Source organism: Perna viridis, chromosome 12 (assembly GCF_037379345.1).
Source record: "Perna viridis isolate PV_CMFRI_1.1 ecotype Kerala chromosome 12, ASM3737934v1, whole genome shotgun sequence".
Lineage (NCBI taxonomy): Eukaryota > Metazoa > Mollusca > Bivalvia > Mytilida > Mytilidae > Perna > Perna viridis.
This window is the reverse complement of record NC_142456.1, coordinates 30,278,899-30,302,816: the sequence shown is the minus strand read 5'-3', so window position 1 is coordinate 30,302,816 and position 23,918 is coordinate 30,278,899. Positions and strand designations below refer to the sequence as shown.

Here is a 23,918-nt window from a genome sequence, read left to right as displayed (position 1 = left end):
CCATTTTTTTACCCAATCAGGATTTCAGTTGGCCATTCTTTGGTATTCTTTTACCTATTTCAACAACAGTGAAAGCAGTCCTAGTAGATGGTCAACTTTGTATGTCTATCATTCTCAGGAATACATAGTTAGTGTACTCACTAACAAAGCATTGAACCATTATTTTTTTTAACTGTCTGCACAGTGTTTATATGCATGTTTGAGATGTGCACCTCATTGACAAACAATTGATGATGACAAATGTTAACAGTCTTGTTAAAGATTCCTGATTTTCTGGGCATTTTTTGTTGGAATGTGTGATATCCAGCTTTCTGTTTTTTTACCCTGATACTGCCATTTGATATATTGACTTTCTTTTGGACTATTCCTTATGACTACAGCCTTGAGTTTATCAGTTGGGTAATTTTGTTATTATCCTCCATAGTGTAAGACTCCCACTGGTGTCAGTCACTTTTGCAGACTGCTGTACTGACAAGAATTCACCAAACATTAACCAAAAAATATGTAGAATGTGAGTTTCTGTTAAGAAAAGCCTTTATTATAATCTCAGAGTTTGCTAAATCAGAGTAACAATGAATTTATTCATGTTAAGTCGCTGGTTTCCAAGTGTTTGAAGATAAAAGCCATAGATTTTTCTCTGTATGGGACACAAAAACTTTTATTTTACGGGAGAATATTTGATTGATCTGTTACTAGGGCAACACCTAGGTGGCAAATCCATAAAAGAGAGAAAAATACCAGTAATCGAAAATACCTGTGTTTATTAATAAATTATTCAGTCTGGAAAGAAAGGGAGCGTTACATATCATAGATACATATTGTTTTTAACATAAACTTGCCATTGTTTTCCATTATTTTGTAAAAAGGATCAATAAACAATTTTAATTGGAATTTCTTTCATTTGAGATAATGTCCAATAATGGCCAGGGAGTGCTTAAAACAGAAAATTCACCAATAAATTGATGCATTAATATCCAGACCAACAGGTTATGTTAACTTTAATGGAGTAATAATAACTGTTCAGATTATTTAAGTGTTGCTATGACAACTGATATAGATTTGACCATTATTCTCTGTTATGGTACAAAAGTTTTCTAAGATCTGTTTGTTTTTGATTGTAACAAAATGTTGTGAAAATCCATAGTTATGAATGATTTAAATATACAGGTTACTGAGCAATTATTAGGTGGTATATAAAAATTTAATGCATTCTATAGACAGGACAAAAAAAGGCTGACCTTGATAAATAATTAACTATGCATGTAAATCAACTCAATTTTCTACTTTGAGGTATTAAAGATTCTTGCCATCCAATTTGCATAATAAGATTTATCAATTTTTAAAATTTTAGAACATAACAGAAAAAGTAAGATTTAAATTTTTTTAGAATGCATTATTTAATAAACTCTTCACCTTTCATCTTGAAAATTTCAATTTTTGTAATGCATTCAATATGTGTAATAAATTTCCGAAATTTCATTAATTTGAGCATTATTGAATTATTTTGGTTATCAGAAATAGTTGTCTGACAGGTTGACAGGATTTTTTAGGAAAAAAATGTTTCAAGGCCATTTTTAAAACATTTGATACTCATTAATTCTCATTAAGAAATTTTTCAAAAATTTCCCCTTAAAATTTTTCAGGGAATAGAAAATGAAATGTTTGATCTAAAATGATTTAATAATACAGTACATTTCTTGTGAAATTTTGTTTGAACTAAAGGGGGAATAAAAACTAGTTGCTTTAGTATCTTTTTGTTGGAAAGGTATTCTGACTAAAAAATGAGGATAAAACAAATTTAGGGTTGATACAGGGTTTCATTTTAACAGGATAAAAAACAAATTTAGGGTTGGTGCTGGGTTTCATTTTACCAGGGGTAAAAACAAAATTAGCATTGTTGCAAGGTTTGAAAAAAGTTGACACATTTTTACAGACAATAAAACAAATTTAAAAACATTGTGAGGGATTCTTATTCATCTATTTCCTTGTTTTTTTTTTGTTCAAAGAAGAACTTTCCTACTTTTTATCAACCCCAATTTATCCACATTTTCAAGATTTAACATTAAATAATGGTACTTAGAGATATCTACAGTTTATGAATATCTTTTATACAAACAGATCTGTTCAATCATGTTTCCGCCAAGTTTTTGTTTATTTCAGTTTAAATGATATAAAATTGTAACAATAGAATAGTATGTGTGTCACACATGTAACTTAGATACTCAGATTATTTAGATATAAGTACCATTGACAGGAAGATATGACAGTCCAGTCTGTAACCTTGTTTGATTAAAGAATATTTAATGTTGCAGCTTGTATTGCTTTGAAGTTTTGTGTTTTTTATGCTTTGCTTTGTCTTTACTCGAATAAATCTGTCATGCTGAAATTTGTAATAGTATAAAACCTGTATATATGGTTTATAAGAAGAGTTCCAGTTCAATGTATATACATGTAAATTAGAGTGAGACTCCCACAAAATGAATGAAAAATGTTGAATCTCCCACATAAAAATGTAATTTTTTTGTTTAAATTACTACATTTTCTGTGAAAAATATTAAATAATTGAATTTTTATGAAAATTTGCGTTTCTGTAAAAACATCCTACATGGGACAGTTTAAATAAAGGAAAACCTTCCGCATTTACTGTACCAAAAATTAACAGGTATGGATGTGGTTAAGATAGCTTGGTGCCTTTGTTTTTTTTATTTTAGTTCATGGTATACACATCTGGGTGATATTTTTGTGACTTAACTAGGTGTTTGTCTTGTTTTTTTTTTTGGCCTGCATATTGGTCCTAAAATAGGCAGTACATTGTCAGCCCAAAGTAAAATTTCATAAGTTTCCTTATATACATGTAGAGCTTGTCCATTGACTCTTAAAATCTAAAAGAAAATGTTCCTATGTGATTCTGATATTTTCTTATTTGCTTCTTTTTGTTTATGTGTGACTCTCCTTTCTATTTGAAGCATCTAGGACTTTTTCACAGGATGTTAAAAAGTTCCATAACTTTCAGTTTTAAAAGTAAAATTTAAATGAATTCCAAATATTGAATTAAAATTTTAGTTTCTTTTCAATTTCAAAGAAAATTTTGAAATTTTCTATTGACAAAGGAGATTGAGATCAGTGTTGTTTAACTATAAATCTGGGCAGTGAACCTTAAAACATACTAGCACGTCCTAGTGTTACACATTTTTCATCATTGGACGTTATGGCAACAAAAATTTGTCATTCTTCAAATCACAACTTGTTTAACAAATATATTAAAGGTTTTTATCTATATTTTTATAGTCTCTAAAAGATAAATACTTGTCATGTTTCAAAGGTTGAGAGCATATCATAAATAAAATAAATATAATATTTTAAAACATTGAATTTCCATGTATTCATTGCTAGGGCCGACAAAAGAGTTATATTCATTTTACATCAAAATCTTGCATTTGTTGGTAACTGACATTGAAAATTTCTGTGCGTTGGTTCTTTAATTGATTTTGGTAACAACACACGTCATGCATTTGTATTACAACTTTTTACTAACGAAATTTAATTGATTTTCTATTGAAAATCAAACTTTGGAGCAGAATGTTCAGTTAAGCAACAAAACTCTCTATTTGAGTCTTGAATTTTAAAAGAATTTTTAATAAGTGACTAAAGATAGATTAATGAAAAAAATATATATCTTGAGGTCTTCCATCTTTTGGAAGAAATTAGGGAAAAAATGTCTTTTCAGGTGAGATATAGAATACTAAAGATTTACTTTACTTTAACAATTTTAATTTATATGAGATGAGTTGAATTTGATCAAGATACTTACTCTAAATTTAAAGTTTAAATGGTCAGTTACATATTGACACTTCAGGAAGGTAAATGAACCTTTCTTGAGAAAATTAAACTGTGAAACCAGTCTAAGCTGAACCCCTTTTTTGACTTAAAAACTTTTTCCAGTTTAGACAGGTGTTTGGTTTAACCAGGTTACAAAATTGAAATTGATAGAAAGGGACTGAGAAGTAGAGTGAAACTTCTCCAAACCGGCCACTACTGGGACAAGAAAAAATGGCCAGTTTATAGGGGTGGCTGGTTTTGTGAAAAATAGCAATGCATTCTAAGAACTGTTTCCATTAATGTGTTCTATAACCCTACACCTTGTCAGTTTGTTGGTCGAGACATGTATAATGCCAATTCCAAACTTTGGGCCTTTTATTACATTTCAAAGCTTGCATCATTTGTAAATGACGGTACTGCCGACAAAATAATGTTCACGGTTTTGAAAGAATGTGTATTAAAGATCAAAGGGCTTTTGATGGTAATTAATTATTTGTATTGTTTCTGTTAATTACCTATCAACAAAGTCTAATAATTTCACCCCTATGTTGTTTTGGCTTGGGTACAGGTCACATTATTGACAGTTATTGTAAATGACGTGTGTACACACCAATTAACAGTTGAGGAAAACCAAAAGGAAAACATGTTATGAAATACAGATAAAGGTCCTGATTAAAGATCATAGGTTAGAAACTGAGGACTTGGACCTCAGATGACCACTAATTTTAACCTTCAGGGAAATGTCCTGTTCAAAGGTCATAGGTCAGAAATTGAGGGTCCTGGACCTCAGATGACCACTAATTTGAACCTCCAGGGAAGTTAGTTAAACTCTATATGTAGAAGTTTAGAATGTGCAAATTAAAGATAAAAGGAGAACCAAAAAAAAAAAAAAATCTTTCATGTACTTTCAAGAGTTTTAATGCATGTCTTGAGTTTTATAAGTCCAATTTTAGGGCTATAAAGGTTTGAGAAATAGATTTACTTAAAGTGTATAACCTTATGGGGTATGTATGGTAACTGGGGCCTTTGCCAAGAGGTTTTTTGATAAAATTACAATGTTGATATGGTAAATTATGTAGTCCAAATATATGGTATAGAAATTTACGGAGAAATAGGTAATTTGGTAAGAAAAAGTCAGCTGCAAGCCTTCTCAAGATTTATCGTACTTTTGAAGGTGAAATGCGAGATAATTTATCGACATTGCCATATTTTGCTTAGATTCGGTAAAATTCAAAATGTGAAAAGTGAAATAGATAAGCAGCTGGAAGTTGACATTTTGTGCCAATTTATTACAGATAAAACATGATAAAAACTTTTACTTCTTTTCAAAGTTAACATTAGACCCTTTTTTGTGTGAAAAACTGAATAATTGGAGTTAAATGAACTTTGATGTATTCATGAATGCCTAACAATACAATGGTAATGATTTACTACTAGTATACAAGCAGTAGGAATAGTGTTTTCTCATTTAAATCTAGTGCTCTGCCAAATAAGTTGAGGCATTGAGATATTTAGTTCCTGAATTTGTCTGTCAACTATCCTTCAATTACATTGTAGATGTAGGACAATATAGAAACCTTTTTTTTACACTTGCCCCAAATAGAGGAGGGTACACTGTTTTTCCATTGTTCATCACTTCCTGTCACTCTTTTTTTCAAAAATAAAATTCTCTGCAACTATTTGGTTTATCCACTTAATGATTTTAAAAACTTTAAAATAGATTTGCCACGGCATATTTTAGGATTTGATTTGGGGATTGGACAACTCAGTTTATATCAAATTCTAATATAACCAGTGGTCCTATAGGTCCCAGAGTTCCTGTTGCCTCCTGAGGATGGGATTACTGGCTCATATAGACCAGTGGTCCCAGAGTTCCTGAGGATGGGACTACTGGCCCATGTAGACCAGTGGTCCCAGAGTTCCTGAGGATGGGACTACTGGCCCATGTAGACCATTATTTTTTATGAATCTGGCTTAATAGTATCTACTGAAGCATTTAATTACAGACCCTACAGTCCATGGCCTGCAAAAAATGTCTCAGGTCTTGTTCACTTTAGAGAATTTCATAATACAATCTAAAGAGAAAAATAAGCATTTTGACTAAAAACCTATAAAATAAATCCAAACCTTAATTTTGATGGTTAGGCATCTGTGCAATATGGATGCATATTCATTTTTATAGCCTGCCAGACGGTGGCAAAGGTGTTACGTGATACCCTCCAAAGAGTTTTCATCCATCCGTCGGTCTGTTCATCCATCAGTGGTTTTCCAGATGATAACTTAAGAAGATATTCAAGGATCTTTTTCAGACTTTGTATAATTATTGAGTATTATAAAATACAGATCAACTTGGCATTTCAATTTGATTGGATTATTTACACAAAAGTTTAGGGCTATTTAAGTTGTTACTGTTTGCAACATGGCAGGGGTATCATTTAATGTCCTATCAGATGCTTAATTGTTTTCTTTTCATAAAGTATCTGCATGATTATTTATAATGCTTTCCAACAGACAGACAGAGAAATATTGTTAAACAGTATCTTTTTACCTTTCAATTTAAACATTTGTTACATATGTTTCTTACAATCTTTGTGATGGTGGATTCATTATATAATTTATATGATATATTGAGGGTCATTTGTCAGGTGTCACTTTGTTATATGTCACTCCCTAGTTTTTTGTGGGAGTTCATACTGCTAGTGCTTTAGTTTTTTTGTGTGATGTCTTGTTTCCCTTATCTTTAGTTTTTTGTGTGATGTCTTGTTTCCCTTATTTTCAGTTTTTGTGTGATGTCTTGTTTCCCTTATCTTCAGTTTTTTGTGTGATGTCTTGTTTCCCTTATCTTCAGTTTTTTGTGTGACGTCTTGTTTCCCTTATCTTCAGTTTTTGTGTGATGTCTTGTTTCCCTTATCTTCAGTTTTTTGTGTGATGTCTTGTTTCCCTTATCTTCAGTTGTTTGCAATCTTTTCTTTATTTGGCTCACTACTTTGTGTATGTAGATCGTCTCTCTTTCATGCGTTCATGTTAGGCCACATTTTTTGATTTTTATGTATTTGAATCATTCCAATGCTGATGCTTCAAAATTTTTTTGCCGATATTTAGGTCTGTTACAGAAGTTTGTATCATATAATGCTGCTGGGACATTTGGACAAAAAATGAAATGAATAGTTACAAAGGCTTTCAATAGAAAGAAAAATATTTATAAATCCACTCAGCTTCCATAAATTAAAACTATTTTTATGGACTTAATATAATGTGATGGCATTCTGATTTTTGTTAACCATTTGTACATTTTTGTTGAACATATTTTTCTTGAAATTCTTGTGGGCTTTGTCATTTATTTATAAACAGTTTATGGAAGAAACTATTTTAGAATTTTAAACAAGTTTTTCAAAATAAGATTGGGACATTTCTGTCATAATTTTGACCGAGAATGTTAAATTGTAAAAACATCAAGTTTCTGTCGTGACCATAGCAGTTACTTCCTTCTATTTCACTTAATAATGCAAATTTTTGACAAAATTCTGTCATTTTTAGAGATTTTAAGACATTTTTAATTAAAATTTATCATGCAACGTTGCTTTGTTGCATACATAAATAGATAAAATTAGCATTAGGGACAATTTATTAATTCTACGGGTTTTTAGGCTGGGTTCTTCAGGATCGCGGCATACGCTTGTTTTGACACGCTGTACATTTAGCCTGTCATAACCAAGATTCAAAATTTAATTTTGAACAATAATTGAATTGTTAATGTCTTCTTTTCTCTTTTGACTCATAATTGTTTTAATGAATTCAAAGCTGTTTTTTTAGCACTTGTTTGGTCAAAGTTGAGACTCATTTATGAAGATTAGGGGAAATTCTGAAATGGCTTCATTCCTTTGAGGCACCTGATATTGTTACTACCTTTTTGCCTTAACTTGGTTTATGGAATGACCTTGTCACTTTTATACATGTGTGAGAACTGCCATATAAAAGCAAATTAACTTCAGTTTAATTGTTATGCATGCATTTGCCTAATAAGTCAAAAGTATTGTTAGAATGAAAGTAGGGAATGCTGAAATTAAACAAAATGCTCATGTTGGTTAAGCACATTTGTATTTCAATGGTGTCACTTTACCAAAACTGCTCAATTAGATATTGAAAGTAATGGAATTGGGTGTATTATCCCTTGTTCTAATAGGGATGGCATCATTTACAATACCATCTTGTAATTGTGGAGGGGAGGGTGAACAACTCAAAGAATTGATTATAGGACTGTTTAAGTAGCATTTATTTCATTTATTGTGATTTATTTATGAAAAGTTAGTTATTCTTATTTATCAGTAAGGAGATCAAATTTTGTAAATTTATTGATTAAACTTGTGATTTTTCCATAAATAAGTTCGAACAAGTAATTTATTTGGCCAGTTTTCAAATCTTTTCAAAAAACATTATAGATCTTTTAAATATCCATGTATACATTTAAAAAACCCTTATCCTAGTATTATAATGAAATATGGTTAAAAACTTCCAAAAAAAATATAGGATTATTTTCCTTGTATATAAGTGTTTTTTAGAAAGTTTTAGTCATGCGTGTGCCAGCATGACTTTTGTTGTCAAAACTTTTTCACCTTGTTGCATTTTAAATTTAATTTGATGTAATTTATTCTAATTTTGAAATTTATGTAAGAATTGCGACAAGTTTTGAAGTGGAAATCAACACAAAGTGAAAAATTATTCTACCAAACAATATATTCTTTGTTTCAATTAAAGAATATTTTATTATTATTTAAGTATGCATGCAAATGTTGACAGCTGAAGATTTATATAAAAAAAAACAAACAAACAGTACAAATTGTTTATATGGAAATTTATTGCATTATTTTTTAATTTGTTTATTAAGGTTTAATAAACTCAGAATATCATTACACATAAAGTACACCAAAAAAATCTATTACAGAGTTCTATTTTATTTGTTCCATTGCTCTCATACCTTTAATTTAAGAAAAATGAAGTTGCTTCCTATTAAGAGTCAAGGAAAAAAGACAAGATTTTCCATATCATTTTGGTAAATTGAGATATAATTTCATTAAAATGCACTGGAAATCAACATTTCAAGGACAGATAACTCTATTGAATTCTATTGAAAAATTTCTGAGCAAACCCAGTGATGCAGAAATCAAATAATGGTCTTTTCAAATAGAAAAAGCATCTTTGAATGAAATTATATTGTCATATTTGTGGGGTTTAACATGCATGTTTCTGATTTTTCCCATTTTACCTGATTCTTACAAAAACTTAATACACTTAATACATTGAAAACTGTCTAAACCAAATCTGTTTTTGGACTTTAGACACTTGTTTGGTTTACCTATGTTCAGTTAATGGACAAGGAGATCACTCGTACTTTTTTATGTAATATTTTCAGTTTTGTACTTCCAGTCATTACATGTCTCAATGCTGATTTTAATTTGCATTTAACTTTAAGAAGAGTCTGGTTTAAAAATGTTTTTGGGGCCAGCTGCATCCTACCCTGTGGTATGAGGACTTACTTGTCATTCATTGAAGACCAATGGATGGCCTTTGGCTGACATTTTCATCCTGGTGGTGTTGTTGTCTCTTTAAACATATAGATCATAACTATTCTCTTATATTTTAAAATTTTTATACCTGGTTTTGTTTTAACCGATTTCACTGTACTTAAATGGGAGTGGTCTTACAGAGTGTTTTTATTTTTTTAAGTGTTGATGTTCAGCGTAATGCTTTCAAAGGTTCTTTTGATTTTTCTACAGCAGAAAAGCTGTTTGTTTTTACGTGGATGGCAGTTTACTGACATTTGAGCTACGGTAATGAAACCTTTTTTTTGTCTTTACAGGTGGAAACTCAGCTTTTGCAACTGTAACAACAAAACTTTCACAAGAGGTGGCTGTAAAGCCTTTGAAACAGATCTCAAGTTCTCCATTGTCTGCACATTCTGTAAAGCAAGGACTTGCTGAATACTCAAAATATCTCAAAAGGTAACTTTGGTTTTGAATAATACTATTTTTATATGAATGGTGGAAGGGAGATAACTCAAACTTTTTTTTATATAATATATTCAATTTTGTACTCCCTGTCATTACTGAATTATACCTATATGTCTCAATACTGATTTTAATTTGCATTTCTTTGTAGCATTGTAAATATGTTTACACTTTTGTTTATTTGTTGAAATGTTAAAAAAATATACTTACATACCCCTTGTGGGGTATTTAGTGAGATAAAATCTTTACATTATTTTTCTTTCTTCTAGATTTAGTAATGGAACAGACTGTAAAGTTAAATACTGCAAGGAGCTTGGCTACAGGGAACATTACCATTGTATGGATTGTAACTTTCGAGTCTTCGTCAAGAAAGAAGAAATGGTCAGACATTATAAGTGGCACAGAAAGAGAGAGGAATCATTACAACATGGCTTTATGAGATATAGTCCATTAGATGACTGTAGCCAGAAGTTTGGGTCATGTACACACAATGGTAGACAGACACATTATCATTGTCTCCAGGTAAACAAAAATTCTATATAGTTTGCTTCAGTAGGCAATGCAGTGTTCTAGGATTTTTCAAAATTTTAGGTTTCCGTGGGAAAAATCAAATGGAGATTAACTTTCCCACACTTGAAGTTTGCCTTTCAAACTTTACAAATCTTTAAAAAATTTTCAAGCTTTCTACTTGCCAAAGGGAAAGTGGAGCATAGTAAACAACTTTCCCTTACCAAAATTGCATTTGCCCTGGTGACGGGAAAGTGTAATCCTAGAACACTGCAATGTTTTAATTCTGATATGTATAATATGTGTTTCATAGTTGGTCAATTGTTATACTATGCCAATATGGTTCAAAATATTCATACAATAACTTTTCCTTCGAATATGCTTTAAAAATATTGGGGTGGAGTGTGTAGACAAATCATGGAAATATACCAGTATCTTTATTTTAAAGCAGATTTCAATTGTGTCTAAAAAAGTTTCTTCAAATTACTGTTATATCTTTTCCAGTTAAATTTAAGTCATTTTAGTTTGGAAAGAAGGTAAATGTCAACGAAGATGTTGGTTTTATATGAACTAAACACATAATTATTTTTGCCTTCTATAGATAAATCTAGTTAAGAAAAAATAAGCTAGAACCCCCCTTTCCCCAACCCCCCCAAATACCCAATTTATTATACATAACTTGTCGCTTTGTAGGATGGCTGTGACAAAGTTTACATTAGTACATCAGATGTTCAGATGCATGCTAACTATCACCGTAAAGATTCTGCTATCATTCAGGAAGGATTTCAACGTTTCCGTGCAACAGAGGATTGTGGGACACCATCATGTTCTTTCTACGGGCAGCGTACCACTCATTTCCATTGTAGGAGATCAGGCTGTAATTTTACCTTCAAGAATAAAGCTGACATGGGTATGAATAATTAAATTAAATGCAGTGAAATTTGTCTAAACAGAACCAATTAAGGATTTAACATTTTTTTTCATTTTAGACAGTTGATCAATTTACCCAGGTTCAGAATGTATTTACACTAATATAAGGTGATTGAATGTGGCGAATATGTCAAAGAGACAACGTCACCAGAATGAAAAATGTCAGCTCAAGGCCTCCCATGGCACTTTAGTGAACAATGAAGCAACCCTCACACCACTGGGCAGGCTGCAGCTGGCCCCAAAACAACATTATACACAATATATATATAAATTGAAACAAGAAATACCGGTAAGGGTACTTGAAATGGTGTCATGTTTAGACAGGTGTTTTTTTTTTTGTCCAGGGTTCAGTGTTCATAGCTTTCTTCTTTTAATTTTCAGAGATCACTTTAGGAGACCTTATATCTGGTCATTCTCAGTTTATTTTATATATGATTCTTGGTAAAATGATGATAAATGACCATTTATTTTTTATTCTTAAAGACTTGGGATATTGAAATAATGGTTGATATTAAAATGATCCTCCTAGAACTTGATTTTAGTCAATTTACCATTCAAATTGAATTTATTTCTCTCCAGGGGTATCTGTAAAAAAAAGAAGTGAAGAACTATACTTATTTTAAATCCTAACCATTTGGAAGTTCTAAAATAGTTGTTATCATTAGGTACAAGGGAGGTAACTCAAACTTCAAATAGTTTTCTAGGTTTTGACTATGATTTAGATTCTTATTTTTCTTTTTTGTTTTTCAGAAAAGCATAAAACCTACCACCAGAAAGATGAAGTTCTATCTAGAGATGGTTTTAAGAAGTTTATGAAGTATGAACACTGTGGTTACATGGGTTGTCGGTACTCTAAAGTCAGTAACCATATTCACTGCATTAGACCAGGTAGGTGCTGGGGTCAAAATTTGTTTTCCTTCGAATTACATAGGTGGATACAAGCTTTCTTCTTATGCTTGAAAAATTTGGTTGTTCATGTGATAAAAATGGGAATTCACTTGAACGGACCCCCTTTTTAGAATTTCTGAATCTATCCCCCCCCTCCCCCCCCCTCCAGTATGATTACAAAGTGATAGATATGTCCAATCTTTGAATACTATAGAATGAGGTAGATGAATAGTATTGCAAGTATAATAAATTTCTTTGTTTACCTCCACTCAAGAAATGTTTTTTTCTTTGCTGAGTCCTCTTCCATGTTATGTTTTATTTAAAACACTCTTGTCTAGAAAGGTCAGGAAAATAGGCCTAATTGCATTTACAAATAATCCTTAATATATGATAAACATGTACTGTGAAAGTACTTTAATTTGTGGATACCAATTTTCGTGGCTAAGGAAAAAACACAAAATTCATGGTTTTTAGGTTTCCAGTAAACACATCAGTTGGATTGTCCTTTTCTTTGAGAACCAAATTTTGCAGTTTGGCCTACCCACAAAAACCACGAAAGTCCCCCCGAACAATAGTACTTTCACAGTATTCAGTCAGGTGTGGAATAAAATTCTAGTACATGTAGTTCACACAGACATGCTTATTTGTGTAATTTTATGTTTTCAGGCTGTAATTACGTCCTCCATTCAACTGCTCAACTCTACTCTCATAAGAGGAAACACGAAAGAAGAGAATTTGAAACAGCATACCAGAAATACAGAGATGGCAGTGGTGACATGAATGAAAGCATGGGAGACAACTCTTACTCAGGAATTTACTCAGAACAGGACTTGTCCATGGACTCAGTGAACAGCCCCTTTGCTGCGTCTCAAGTAGTCAAAGACTCAATGATGCTTCCAGTAACAATCAAAAGAGAGGCTCCAGATAGTGTAGATTCAGGTGATGCTAAGCGTTTCAAATTTGACCACATGCAGGAGGATAGTATGTCAGATGAAATGAGCTTTAAATCAGAATCAGAATCCTTCATTGATGACTCTTCCATTGCTGAAGAGGTTCCCATTAAAACTGAGAAAGTTTCAGCAGTCGTTGAGGAGTTTGGCTCAAAAATATCCGGGGACCAGTTAAACAGTTCCTTGACCCTTCCAATACCAAGTTTGTCAGATGAGTCATCCACAACTTCAAAGACTGTTGAAGCTCTGTCTCAGCCAAAACTAATGGAGAAAATGACCTCCTTTTCTATCCCTCTTCCTCAGAATAAACAACCAGTTTATATGACAACATCTATTGCTCCCCAGCATCTTCTTCCACCAATGTCAGCCAAGACTACAGATAGAAGAGAGAAAGATGAATCATGGAAAAGCTACCTCATAAGGTTTGTAAATTGATCATGTAAATGTAAAATAGAAGGATTTAGTTTAAAAATAGAGACTTCCTAAGTAATGAGTGGTTTAAATTATTACCCCACTCCAGATGATAAAATGAAATTAGTCAACATTCAAGCTGTAGCAAGCATGTTAAAATTTCAGTTTACCCTAGAGAGCAGTTATCTAGTAAAATATAGCAATCATTGCCTGCTGGTTAAATCATTAACAATCATTGCCATCTGTTTAAATCAATAGCAATCATTGCCATCTGATTAAATGACTAGCAATCATTGCCATCTGATTGAATCACTAGCAGTCATTGCCATCTAGTAAAATCACTAGCAATAATTGCCGTCTAGTTGAAAAGCTATTTTGATATCTTGCCTTTTGATCTACATTACCGGTATATCTTATCTTAAGTTAGCTCAAGATTTGATTTGCTGTAATTGTAAACTTTTTTGTTGTTTGACTTTTAGTAGTAAGAGAAAATTATTTACATTATAATGTACATTTCAGATACACAGCAAATGATCCATGTAATTCTCGCTGTCAGTATTTATACAAGGACCATTACCACTGTAAGGTAGAGGGATGTCTGGTTCTCTTTAAATCTAAAGATGGTGTTCGAGAGCATGCAAGGTATATTTTATGGTTATATTCCATTGTTGTAGTCTTAAATCTTTATCTATTTTTTTGTGGTAAAATTCAGATGTAGGTAAGTGGATTTACCCACTTCATTGGAAATTTTATTAGCTTGTAAACATGAACTTTGTTTTCTTGGCAAATTTCAGTTGGCAATGAATCCCAGATTTTCCTTGATAATGAATTCAAATGATTGAAAGCCTTAATTAAAAATGTTCACAAAAATTAATGCATAGAATTATTTCTCATTTCATTGTTTTGTAATGTGGGACTATAATTCTATAAAGTCTTTATATTGCATAATGTAAAAATTTCAGATTCCATGAACTACAAGATAGAATCACTCCAGTGGCCTATTCTTCATATGAACAGTTAGATATGTGTCCTGAAGGATGTGAATACAGTTTGAAGGAGAAACACTACCATTGTATATGGGTAAGTAATTTTCCTGCATAACCATAATGGAAACTCGTCCACACCACAGATGTATAGTGTAATAGTGGATATTGAATGGACTACTGCTCATTTTCTCAACTTAAACAAGTTTAATATGTTCGTCATAATGAAAGAAATAAAAGTGATTTTTTTCATATTTTTTTCTTGCTTACTAAAATTACATGGTTTACAACTTTAATGGGTTCCTGATTGTAACCTGGCTTCTGTGTCTACACCTCAGTAATGGATTTTGTAAACTTTTGCCACTTAAGGAGATAGACTTAGGGTAAGGGACATAACTCTTGAAATCAGTGTTATGTTTGTATAATATTTAATTTCACCAAAGCCTTTCAAGCTTTACTTTGAAACTGAATGAAATCAGTCCAAGTTACTTTGATGCTTATATGCAATTTGTGTAAAATGTTGTTTACAAATATTCCATTGATTTGTAAAAGTTGTGTCCCTTACCCTAGGTCTACCTCCTTAAGTCAAGAACTCTTCCTAAACATCTTGATAATATTACAATGGCTTAGCTGTTCAACAAACAGTTCACTTCTGTCCTATTGATGAGGTTTAAGGTCAAAGGGAAATAACTCAATTTCACTGGTTTAACTAAAGCATGATTTAAGGTACCAGTATCGTATTGCATATCCCTGAGCGGGTATACGTCAAAACATGGATGCTGTAAAAATATAGTACATTTTCTTTTTGCCTCTCTACAAACTAATGTTTTGTCAAAAGATATGAACAATGACTTATAAAATATAGCAAACATCACACTGTAAGATGAAGATCTTTTTTAAAAGAATATCTAACATAATAACATAAAAAATGTTCCACTGAAAATGTTGGTTTGGTGAGTGCAAAATGAAAGTGAAAGTAGGGAAAATGGCTATTTATAGTTCAAGACTACTTTTCTGTCCGATCTAGGTGGACTCGCCCTATTTTCTTTGCGGGAAATTATTTTTTCACATGTCCTTAGAAATGCTACATAAGTGAAAGTTTTATTGAATCAATTTACATATTTTTTTAAAAATCCTAAAAATATGCACTTCACTATAGAAGTCTATGGGAAAATTAATACGATACTGAGACCTTAACCTTGATGTGAGATGATTACTGAAAAATTATGCAATTGTATTTAGACGTAGGTGTTATTATTTAATTTTTTATTTCAAAAATAAATAAACCACTGAAAAGCTTTTAAGATTTTTTAAAGTTGATCAGGAAAATGATACTTGATAGAAATCTGTACATAAGTTATTGTCTTTTTATAAAAGACTATAAACATAAGAGCTTACATACAAAATATCATAAGATAACTTAGTTATCTCTCTCAAAAAAAAAAAAATGTTTGCGATCCAAAAAAAATTATCAGGGAAAATGAAATTCACTCTGTAATCTGATATGTGAGCAAGGTTATTGAATTGATCGGTTTAATATTGAAGACACCTGTTTTTAACTGTTTTTGATAACTGACAAATGTGTATAGGATTCTAAAATACAAAGTGGTGTAGAAGAAAGGTTAATATTTCATTGGATGTAAACAAATTGTTTGTTGCATTTTATTTTAAATTTTTGCTTCCTAATTCATGATAAATCATGCGTCTGTACAATGATTAATTAGTTTTGAGGCAAGTGTAACCTGTGAGAAGATTAAGTTGAATATATTGATATTTTTCAAAATAATTATACCTTTTACAGTTTTACATCAACATACATTTATTTTTCTTCATCATGTATCAAAACTTTAAGACATGAGCCAATAACAGATTAACATTTTGTTTGTGTAAAAGATTCAAAACAAGTAGAGATCCTTATTGATATCACTACTTAACTTCCTGTCAGACTGAAATTGGGCTGTCAGTGCTTCTAAGGTTAAATGTATATTGACTACTGTTAAGATGACCTCGTCCTGTATGAAGATTAGTTTTAATTTTTTTTTTTTCAGTTTTTCATCTGCATGAATTAGCGCAGAAATGTAATCTCATTGGATTACAATAATAAAGAAACTAGATACTGGACCTTGTATTGGTTATTCTTTTATTTTTTTTTTTCAGACTGGCTGTTCTCATGTAGTACCACATTCTGGTCCAACGTTTGGGCGACTGGAGCATTACAGGATTCATGAGTATGCCCGAGCTTCTGCGGGGAAATCATATAGATCTTCAGCATCTAAGAATGAAGATGGGTCTCCTAAGAGAAGGGGGAGGCCACCAAAGTATCCCAAAAATGATATCCCTATTATTCCAAAAGTAGAACTTTCAAATGAGGAAATTGAAGAGTCAACCAAAGCTATTGAAATTGATAATTTTGGAATTCCACAAGTTATTAATGGATTTAAAATTTTTAAGCAAGGAGAGAATTGTCCTGATGAGTTCTGTATTTACAGATTTCAACAACATTACCATTGTGCAAGGCCTAGATGTCACCAAGCAACAGAGCGTATGGACGTTCTTAACCTCCATGCCAAAGATTTCCACAGTTTTGTCAACATTATGGAAGGATTTGAATTTTTTGATAGAAATGTGAACTGTCGCAGACCACATTGTCATAACAATAAAGCTAACAGGCATTTTCACTGTGTACGTCCCAAATGTGATTATTCCTTTGTTAGACACAGCACAATGCTTCAACATGACAAAAAACATAAAGCATCTGAGGAGGGGTGTGGCTTAGTTTCTCCAACAACCAATCAAGAGATGTCATCTGGTACTGCACTTAACACTTTGGCAACTAAGCCAATCATACCAAATTCAACCATAAAGACATCAGGAACATTTTTTCCACTGTCAGGCCTCTCCAAAGCTGAAGGAATTTCTGTTTCCCCTGTTATCACTATGCAAACTGTTGGATCATCTTCTGCCAGTTCACCTATTTTCACTATGCAGCCTGTGGTATCATCTTCAAGCAATGGACTTCCACCATCTCCAACATTGACTCCTATTGCACCTGCTCCTGTTTCAAGCTTAGCATTACCAGGTGTTTCAATTCTCTCCCCTGGACTATCTAATGTGGCATCTCTGCAGTCAGCTATTAAGTTACAGTCACCAACAGTAACAAGTACAATGACACCATTAGCAGCTGCTCCTCTTGCAGTACTGCTCCAACAGAAAAGATCATGGACCATGTTAAGGAACTCTATGCATTATCATGCACAGCAGAATTGTGGTCGGCCATTTTGTAAACTAAAGAAACGTGACCATTACCATTGCATTGACTGTAATCAAGCTTTTTCTGATCCAACACGACTCAGAGCCCATATTGGCAGACATGGTATCAAAGTTCCTAAAAATGAAGGTCAAGGTCTCGTTAATATTGCTCCAAAGCCTGGAAATTTTAATGCTATCTCAGTGAAACTTGAGAATGAAAAAATGGAGGACATGGAAGATGCTGAATCATCTCTCAATCTTAATCCTAATACTTTCTCAAGTATGATTGCCAAGGCTCAGAAAGCTCAGAATCCTGTCGTCAATGAGAATTCAAATGATGAAGATGAAGGAAGGCTTGTCATTTCGGAAACAGAGAACTTGGAGGATCATGATTCTAATGAAGCTGAAGATCTCAGCAAATGGTCTGGACGAAAACGTGTTGCTCCAAAAAAATCTGACTTTATTGATACCATTGTCTCAAAACAAAAAAGAACAAGTTCTAGTCCCAAGCGACTCAAAGATGATTCCATTCCGGATGGATATATAAGAATTAAATTTAAAGATGACTGTGGGTACCCTAAATGTGCTTACAGGTCAGGAATCACTCATTTTCATTGTGCCAGGGATGATTGTGGATACAGCTTTAGTGACCGATCTCGTCTTATCCAGCACACTCTAAGACATGAAAGAATTGACAGTTTAACTGGTGGAGAAATGCAACAGTTTCGTATGAATCAAGATTGCCATCGGACTGGTTGTGAATATGAAGGAAAGGCATCTCATTTTCACTGTCTCAAATGTGACTATAGTTGTACAGATTCAAGCAAAGTTCTCACCCACCGCAAAAACCATGCTAAAATGGAAAGCATAAACTCTCAGGGCTTTCATAAATATAGTATTTCAGAGGACTGTGGATTTTTTGCCTGTCAGTATGCAAAGAAGCAGAGTCATTACCACTGCTTGAAGAGTGGATGTAATTATGGTGTTCTTGGGCCAGCTCAAATGGCTTCTCACAAGCTGAAACATGCAAATGAATCATTCTAGACTTATTTGTCCTATGAATATTTATTAAATTTTCCAGGTGTTTTTTTTTTTCAATTTGAAATTGTTGAAAATTGATTAAAATGAATATTTTTGTAGAACATAGATTGACATTTCAAACTTGTATTTTTTCAAATTATAATTTTTTCAATATGAACTGTAAAAGGGGAGTTAATTCACTTTTCATTACATGATCAATTTATAAGTATTGTCAATATAATTTTTTTGACAAGCATATTTGTTTTAGCTATGTAAATAGGAGGTTGTTATGGTAACCACTGCACATTGTGATCAACTTATATACTGCTTTGATTTGTTTTCATCTTTTTATGCAAGTTTTAAAATAAACATTCCAATGATGCAGAATTGAATAGATTTTTCGTTTGTTTTTCTTTTCATACATTTTGTTAACAAATACTGCTGATTTTTTTTTCATGTACAAACCATTTGCAGTTAAATATGGTTTTATAGATGTGTTTGTGCCGAGTTTGTATTTGTTATTTTATTATGATACATATTATTCTTTTAAATTGAAAAACAAATATGGTCAGGAAAATTATTTGAAGTATTGATTTATTTTTATTCCTAAAAAATCATATTCAGTAGTTTTTTTATTTAGACACATTACACAGTGTACACAGAGATTACAAGAGTTGGAAAAAAAATCTATTCATATTTAAAACTAGTTCTCAAAAATTAATAATTACTCAGAAGTAAGGCCAACAATTGTATCTATTGTTATTTTATGTTTGTGGGACTGTTCAGTGTTTTGTTAATGAAATTCAAATTCTTAGGGCATAAACTATTTTGGTCGGATTCAAATAAAACCACATTTACATATCCTAATTTAGGTGATGATAAAAAATAATGTGTTAACCAGTGTTGTTTGGGTCCCAGAAACATATATATATTATTTTAGGCCTTAAACAAAACTCTAGTCAGTAACATATATATACATTGTATCCAGTAATTAAGAAATGTAGACTTCCAGAGATGTTTTATTCTAGAAGAGGTGAGACAAAAATAGTCAGATATTATTCTTGATATACATTCATTATCTATTTTATACACAGATTTTTTTAGTAATACATTCCAGAAGTATTTTCATATACACAATGTTTTTGTAAAGAAAATGAAACTATTTTGAAACTCGGTACATAATTTTGTTATGATATTGTTCTATGCAAAAAAAAAGGTATGTTATACATGTATTTGATTGGCGCAAGTGGCATTTAATTTGCAAAATACATTTTTTGGCTTTTGTTTTGAGTTCAAAACATATATTTTTTTCTCTTGAAGATTTTGAAAATGGAATAATGTTATATTTTATAACATTACAAGATTTTAAAATATGAATATTGTTTAACTCCAATTCTGCTACAAGTATATTTTACTGATAAATAACATTTATTTTTGTAGCTGTATTGGCAATTATGGTGAAATTTTTTTGTAAAACGACTTTTGTTAAAAATATGCAAATTTGTTCTGCACCGTCCAATAGAAATAATTTATAGAAATGAACTTGTTCACCTGATGAATATATGGATATTTTTCAGGGATAAAGTTCTGTGTGTTTTTTGTGGATTTATTCCCAAGATCCAATTCAAAACAGTATTCTAGCTGTCTCATACTGTATATTGACAAAGTCCCACTTTTGTGTGTGAATGTATTTTCTCATTAAATTAAGGAGGTAGACCTAGGGTATGGGACATAACTCTTACAAATCATTGGAATGTTTGTGGAAAGCATTTTACAGCAATTTCATCTAAGCATCAAAGTAACTTGGAATAATTTCATTCTATTTCAAATGAAAGCTTGATAGGCTGTGGTGAAACAGAATATGTTGCAAACATATCACTGATTTCAAGAGTTATGTCCCTTACCTGAGGACTACCTCCTTAAATTACTTTAACTTATGTTATAAGTTTCTGTGGTGTAACAATTTTTTTTCACCCATTTTTGAATTAAAACTTGTGAATTAATAGGTACTATTTTTGACACAGTGAAATAATAATTTTTTTTCCCAGTTATTAACACTTCTTATTAAGTTAGCCAGGCCAGTTGAATGAAAAGGCTCAGATTTTATGTTAAGGAGGTAGACCTAGGGTAAGGGACACAACTGTTACAAATCACTGAAATGTTGTATTCAGTATTTTACATCAATTTCATGTAAGCATCAAAGAAACTCAGACTGATTTTATTCCATTTCAAATGAAAGCTTGATAGGCTTTGGTTAACTTGAATATGATACAGACACATCACTGATTTCAAGAGTTATGTCACTTGCCCTAGGTCTACCTCCTGAAGTATTCTTATATAAGATACATACCTGTTAACCTTGGAACAGATTCTCCCCTAGTGACACTTGTCTCATGTCCTTGCATGGGATAATTTTTTTGTAAAAGCGTATATTTGATGTAAAAGTTTAGTAATTTAATATTTTCACTGAAAATGTAATGATTTTAACCGAAACCACCCACGAATCATATTTTTAATGTGGGATATTCCAAATTTTTCATTGATTTTCTGAGAGTATCCTCCTAATGTTTGAGAGTTAACAGGTATACAAGAAATGGTTTTTTTATCCGGCATTACTCACCAAAAAAATGTAATGAAGACTCATCAAAACTCTATGGGATGCACCAATATCCAAATTATCTGTTATTTGTTTGTTTGTTTGTTTGTTAGTTATGCCAGTATTTATTCATATTTTTGTTGATTGTATTGCATGTCTAATTTATTGCACCTGTTATTCAGTATTATTTTGACACCAAATTCTTTCCTCTATTTCCTGAGCTGTTCCAGAATCAATGGTTACCAAGGGGACTTAGTGTGTTTTTGTGATTTAACTATGCAAATTGTTTTTCATATATTTGCCATGAGCTTTATCAGAGATGCAACTTCATAACTTTCAATACAAACTATCTTTGTTTTGTTTTGCCATTATTTAATTTGCCATACTCAAAATTTAATTTATTTCACATACCAAGTGCTTTGATTCTACAATGTAACAAAACAGAACCATCTAACATACAAAACATTTAATGCCAAATGAAACGAAAAAAAAATCTTACGGTACTGTTTTTACCTATTAAGTAGCACTCCAGCTAAGAATCATGCAAAATGATTCATGGGTAAAAAGCCTACATATTTTTATTTTTGATATTTTTTTGGAATTTCATATTAAACAGAAAATAAAATGTGGTTTTTCATATAACCCGTGCTCTTAGAAGATAAAAATTATATAGAATGCGCTGTTGATTTCAAAATTAAGGGAGACAACTCTGTAAATGGCGCTCAAATACAATAGAATCTACTGAATTTTTAACTTTGATTATCTCCTAAGAGCAGGCAGATTTGAATGAATAATTACTCATTTCATAGTATAGACCCAAAAAACAACTTCATTACAAAAATAAAAATATGTAGCCTTTTTTAGGGTGTATCACATTTTTCAGATTTTGCATGACTCTTACAAAGACAGCTACTTAAACTTAGTGAGAGGAAACAAATAGTTTTTAACTTGGTCTTTTGCAGTAAACCTGTTAAGTATTAGGATGAAAAATTGGCATCAGCTAATAGATTACAGAGTAGGCTTGTGTCTTTGCCCATGTATGTTTGGAACATGGTCCTGCAAACTATTTCTCTGTTTTTGTAGATGTTTGTAGAATTTGTTCTTCTCCATTCACAATCTTTCTGGAACAACTTTTTCCTCTCATTTATGATGAATTGTTTAACACGATTTTCCCCTTCCTTGAACCCTAATATTTGGGCTATTTTCATGGTTACGATATTTGTGGTCATTTTTTTATATTTATGTGTGTATATGTGCAGGTTATGAATGTTCAATTAAATTAATGAATGCTTTTTTTGTTTTCTTCATAAAATGGTTTGAAAAATTAATGTGGATTTTCAAATGATTGTAATGTATTTTAATTTTTGCATTTTACCATAGATAGAGTTATTAATAGTTTTTCTTGGGTATGAAAAATCCCAACATCTGTAATTTGAAAAAAAAATGCACTAATTTCCACTCAATCAAATCAGATTATATCATAATTTAGGAATATTTGAGCCATTCTCTTTTTTTTTTTTCTTTTTGGGTGTCTCAGATTCTTTGTTTGTTTTCCCATTTTGATAGAAAACAAACACTGGTGTAAAGTCATTTTTCTCTTGTGTGAGCATTTGTTTGTAGAATTAACCATGGTTTTTTTTGTTAATAAACAGACATTCCATAAAAGATAATGGAATCAAAGAATTCGTTGAGTTTTCTTTTTCTATGTACGAGTATTTTACATATGATAAATTTTTGCAAATATCAGAGTTACAGAAAAAGGTGGGTGTAGACAAAACAAACAACTGCTTATATAATTACAGAAATCACAGACAATTAAAAAAACAAGGCTTAGTCTATTTTCACGGAATTGTTCTCAATGGTGACACATATATCAGTATTATCAGTTATCTATTGGTGACTGGCTGTATAAAGAACCTTTTAACATTGTATTACCTGACCATGTATAAAAGTTCTGGGGGGTGGTATTATTTAAAATATCTTTTGTAAACGAATTTTCCTTGTCTTGGTCCTCTTGTAAAATGTGTATGTGTCTTTAAGAAGGTAGACCTAGGATGAGGGGCACAACTCTTACAAAACATCGGAACGGTTATATTCAGCATTTTACATCAAGCATCAAAGTAACTTGGATCGATTTCATTCTGTTTCAAATAAACTACCGTCTGACCCTCTAAATATTCTCGACTTCTCAAAAAAAAAAATAATTATGGTTGTGGTACAATGTTTGTCCTTAAGGAAATATCTCTTTTTAAAATTCATCTACGATTTATGGGACTTCAAACACCGAAACAGACAAGAAGGGCGTATAACGTGATTTGTAAAACAGCTGTTTATCGTATAATCTAGCACGGTATAACCTCAATATTATCCAAAGTTTTAAGGTGAAGTTTTAACCTCTTCATGATTTTAGGAAAACGTAAAATTCGGACAGGACAGTGAGAAGTAGTCAATAAATTGTTGGGTACGATAACTTCGGGTTACACATTTTAGACCATTTGACTTCAGAAAACCGACCAAACAAGAAATATCAGAAAAATATACACCATTTTCTTGGTGAGAA

General features: G+C 31.6%; 1 protein-coding gene across 6 annotated transcripts in view; it reads left to right on the top strand.

Moving 5' to 3' along the window:
* LOC148601981 (zinc finger protein castor homolog 1-like) overlaps window positions 1-23,041 on the top strand; it is a 41,050-nt gene extending 18,009 nt beyond the window's left edge. For all 6 annotated transcript variants that reach the window (XM_088554192.1, XM_088554195.1, XM_088554196.1 and 3 more), the window contains exons 3-10: window positions 9,677-9,818; window positions 10,094-10,346; window positions 11,025-11,241; window positions 12,012-12,149; window positions 12,816-13,521; window positions 14,030-14,152; window positions 14,473-14,590; window positions 16,651-23,041. In XM_088554192.1, coding sequence (XP_088410318.1) covers window positions 9,677-9,818; window positions 10,094-10,346; window positions 11,025-11,241; window positions 12,012-12,149; window positions 12,816-13,521; window positions 14,030-14,152; window positions 14,473-14,590; window positions 16,651-18,786 — 3,833 coding nt within the window. In that variant the 3' untranslated portion in view covers window positions 18,787-23,041. The remainder of the gene's footprint in view (window positions 1-9,676; window positions 9,819-10,093; window positions 10,347-11,024; window positions 11,242-12,011; window positions 12,150-12,815; window positions 13,522-14,029; window positions 14,153-14,472; window positions 14,591-16,650) is intronic.
* The last annotated feature ends 877 nt before the right edge of the window (window positions 23,042-23,918 follow it).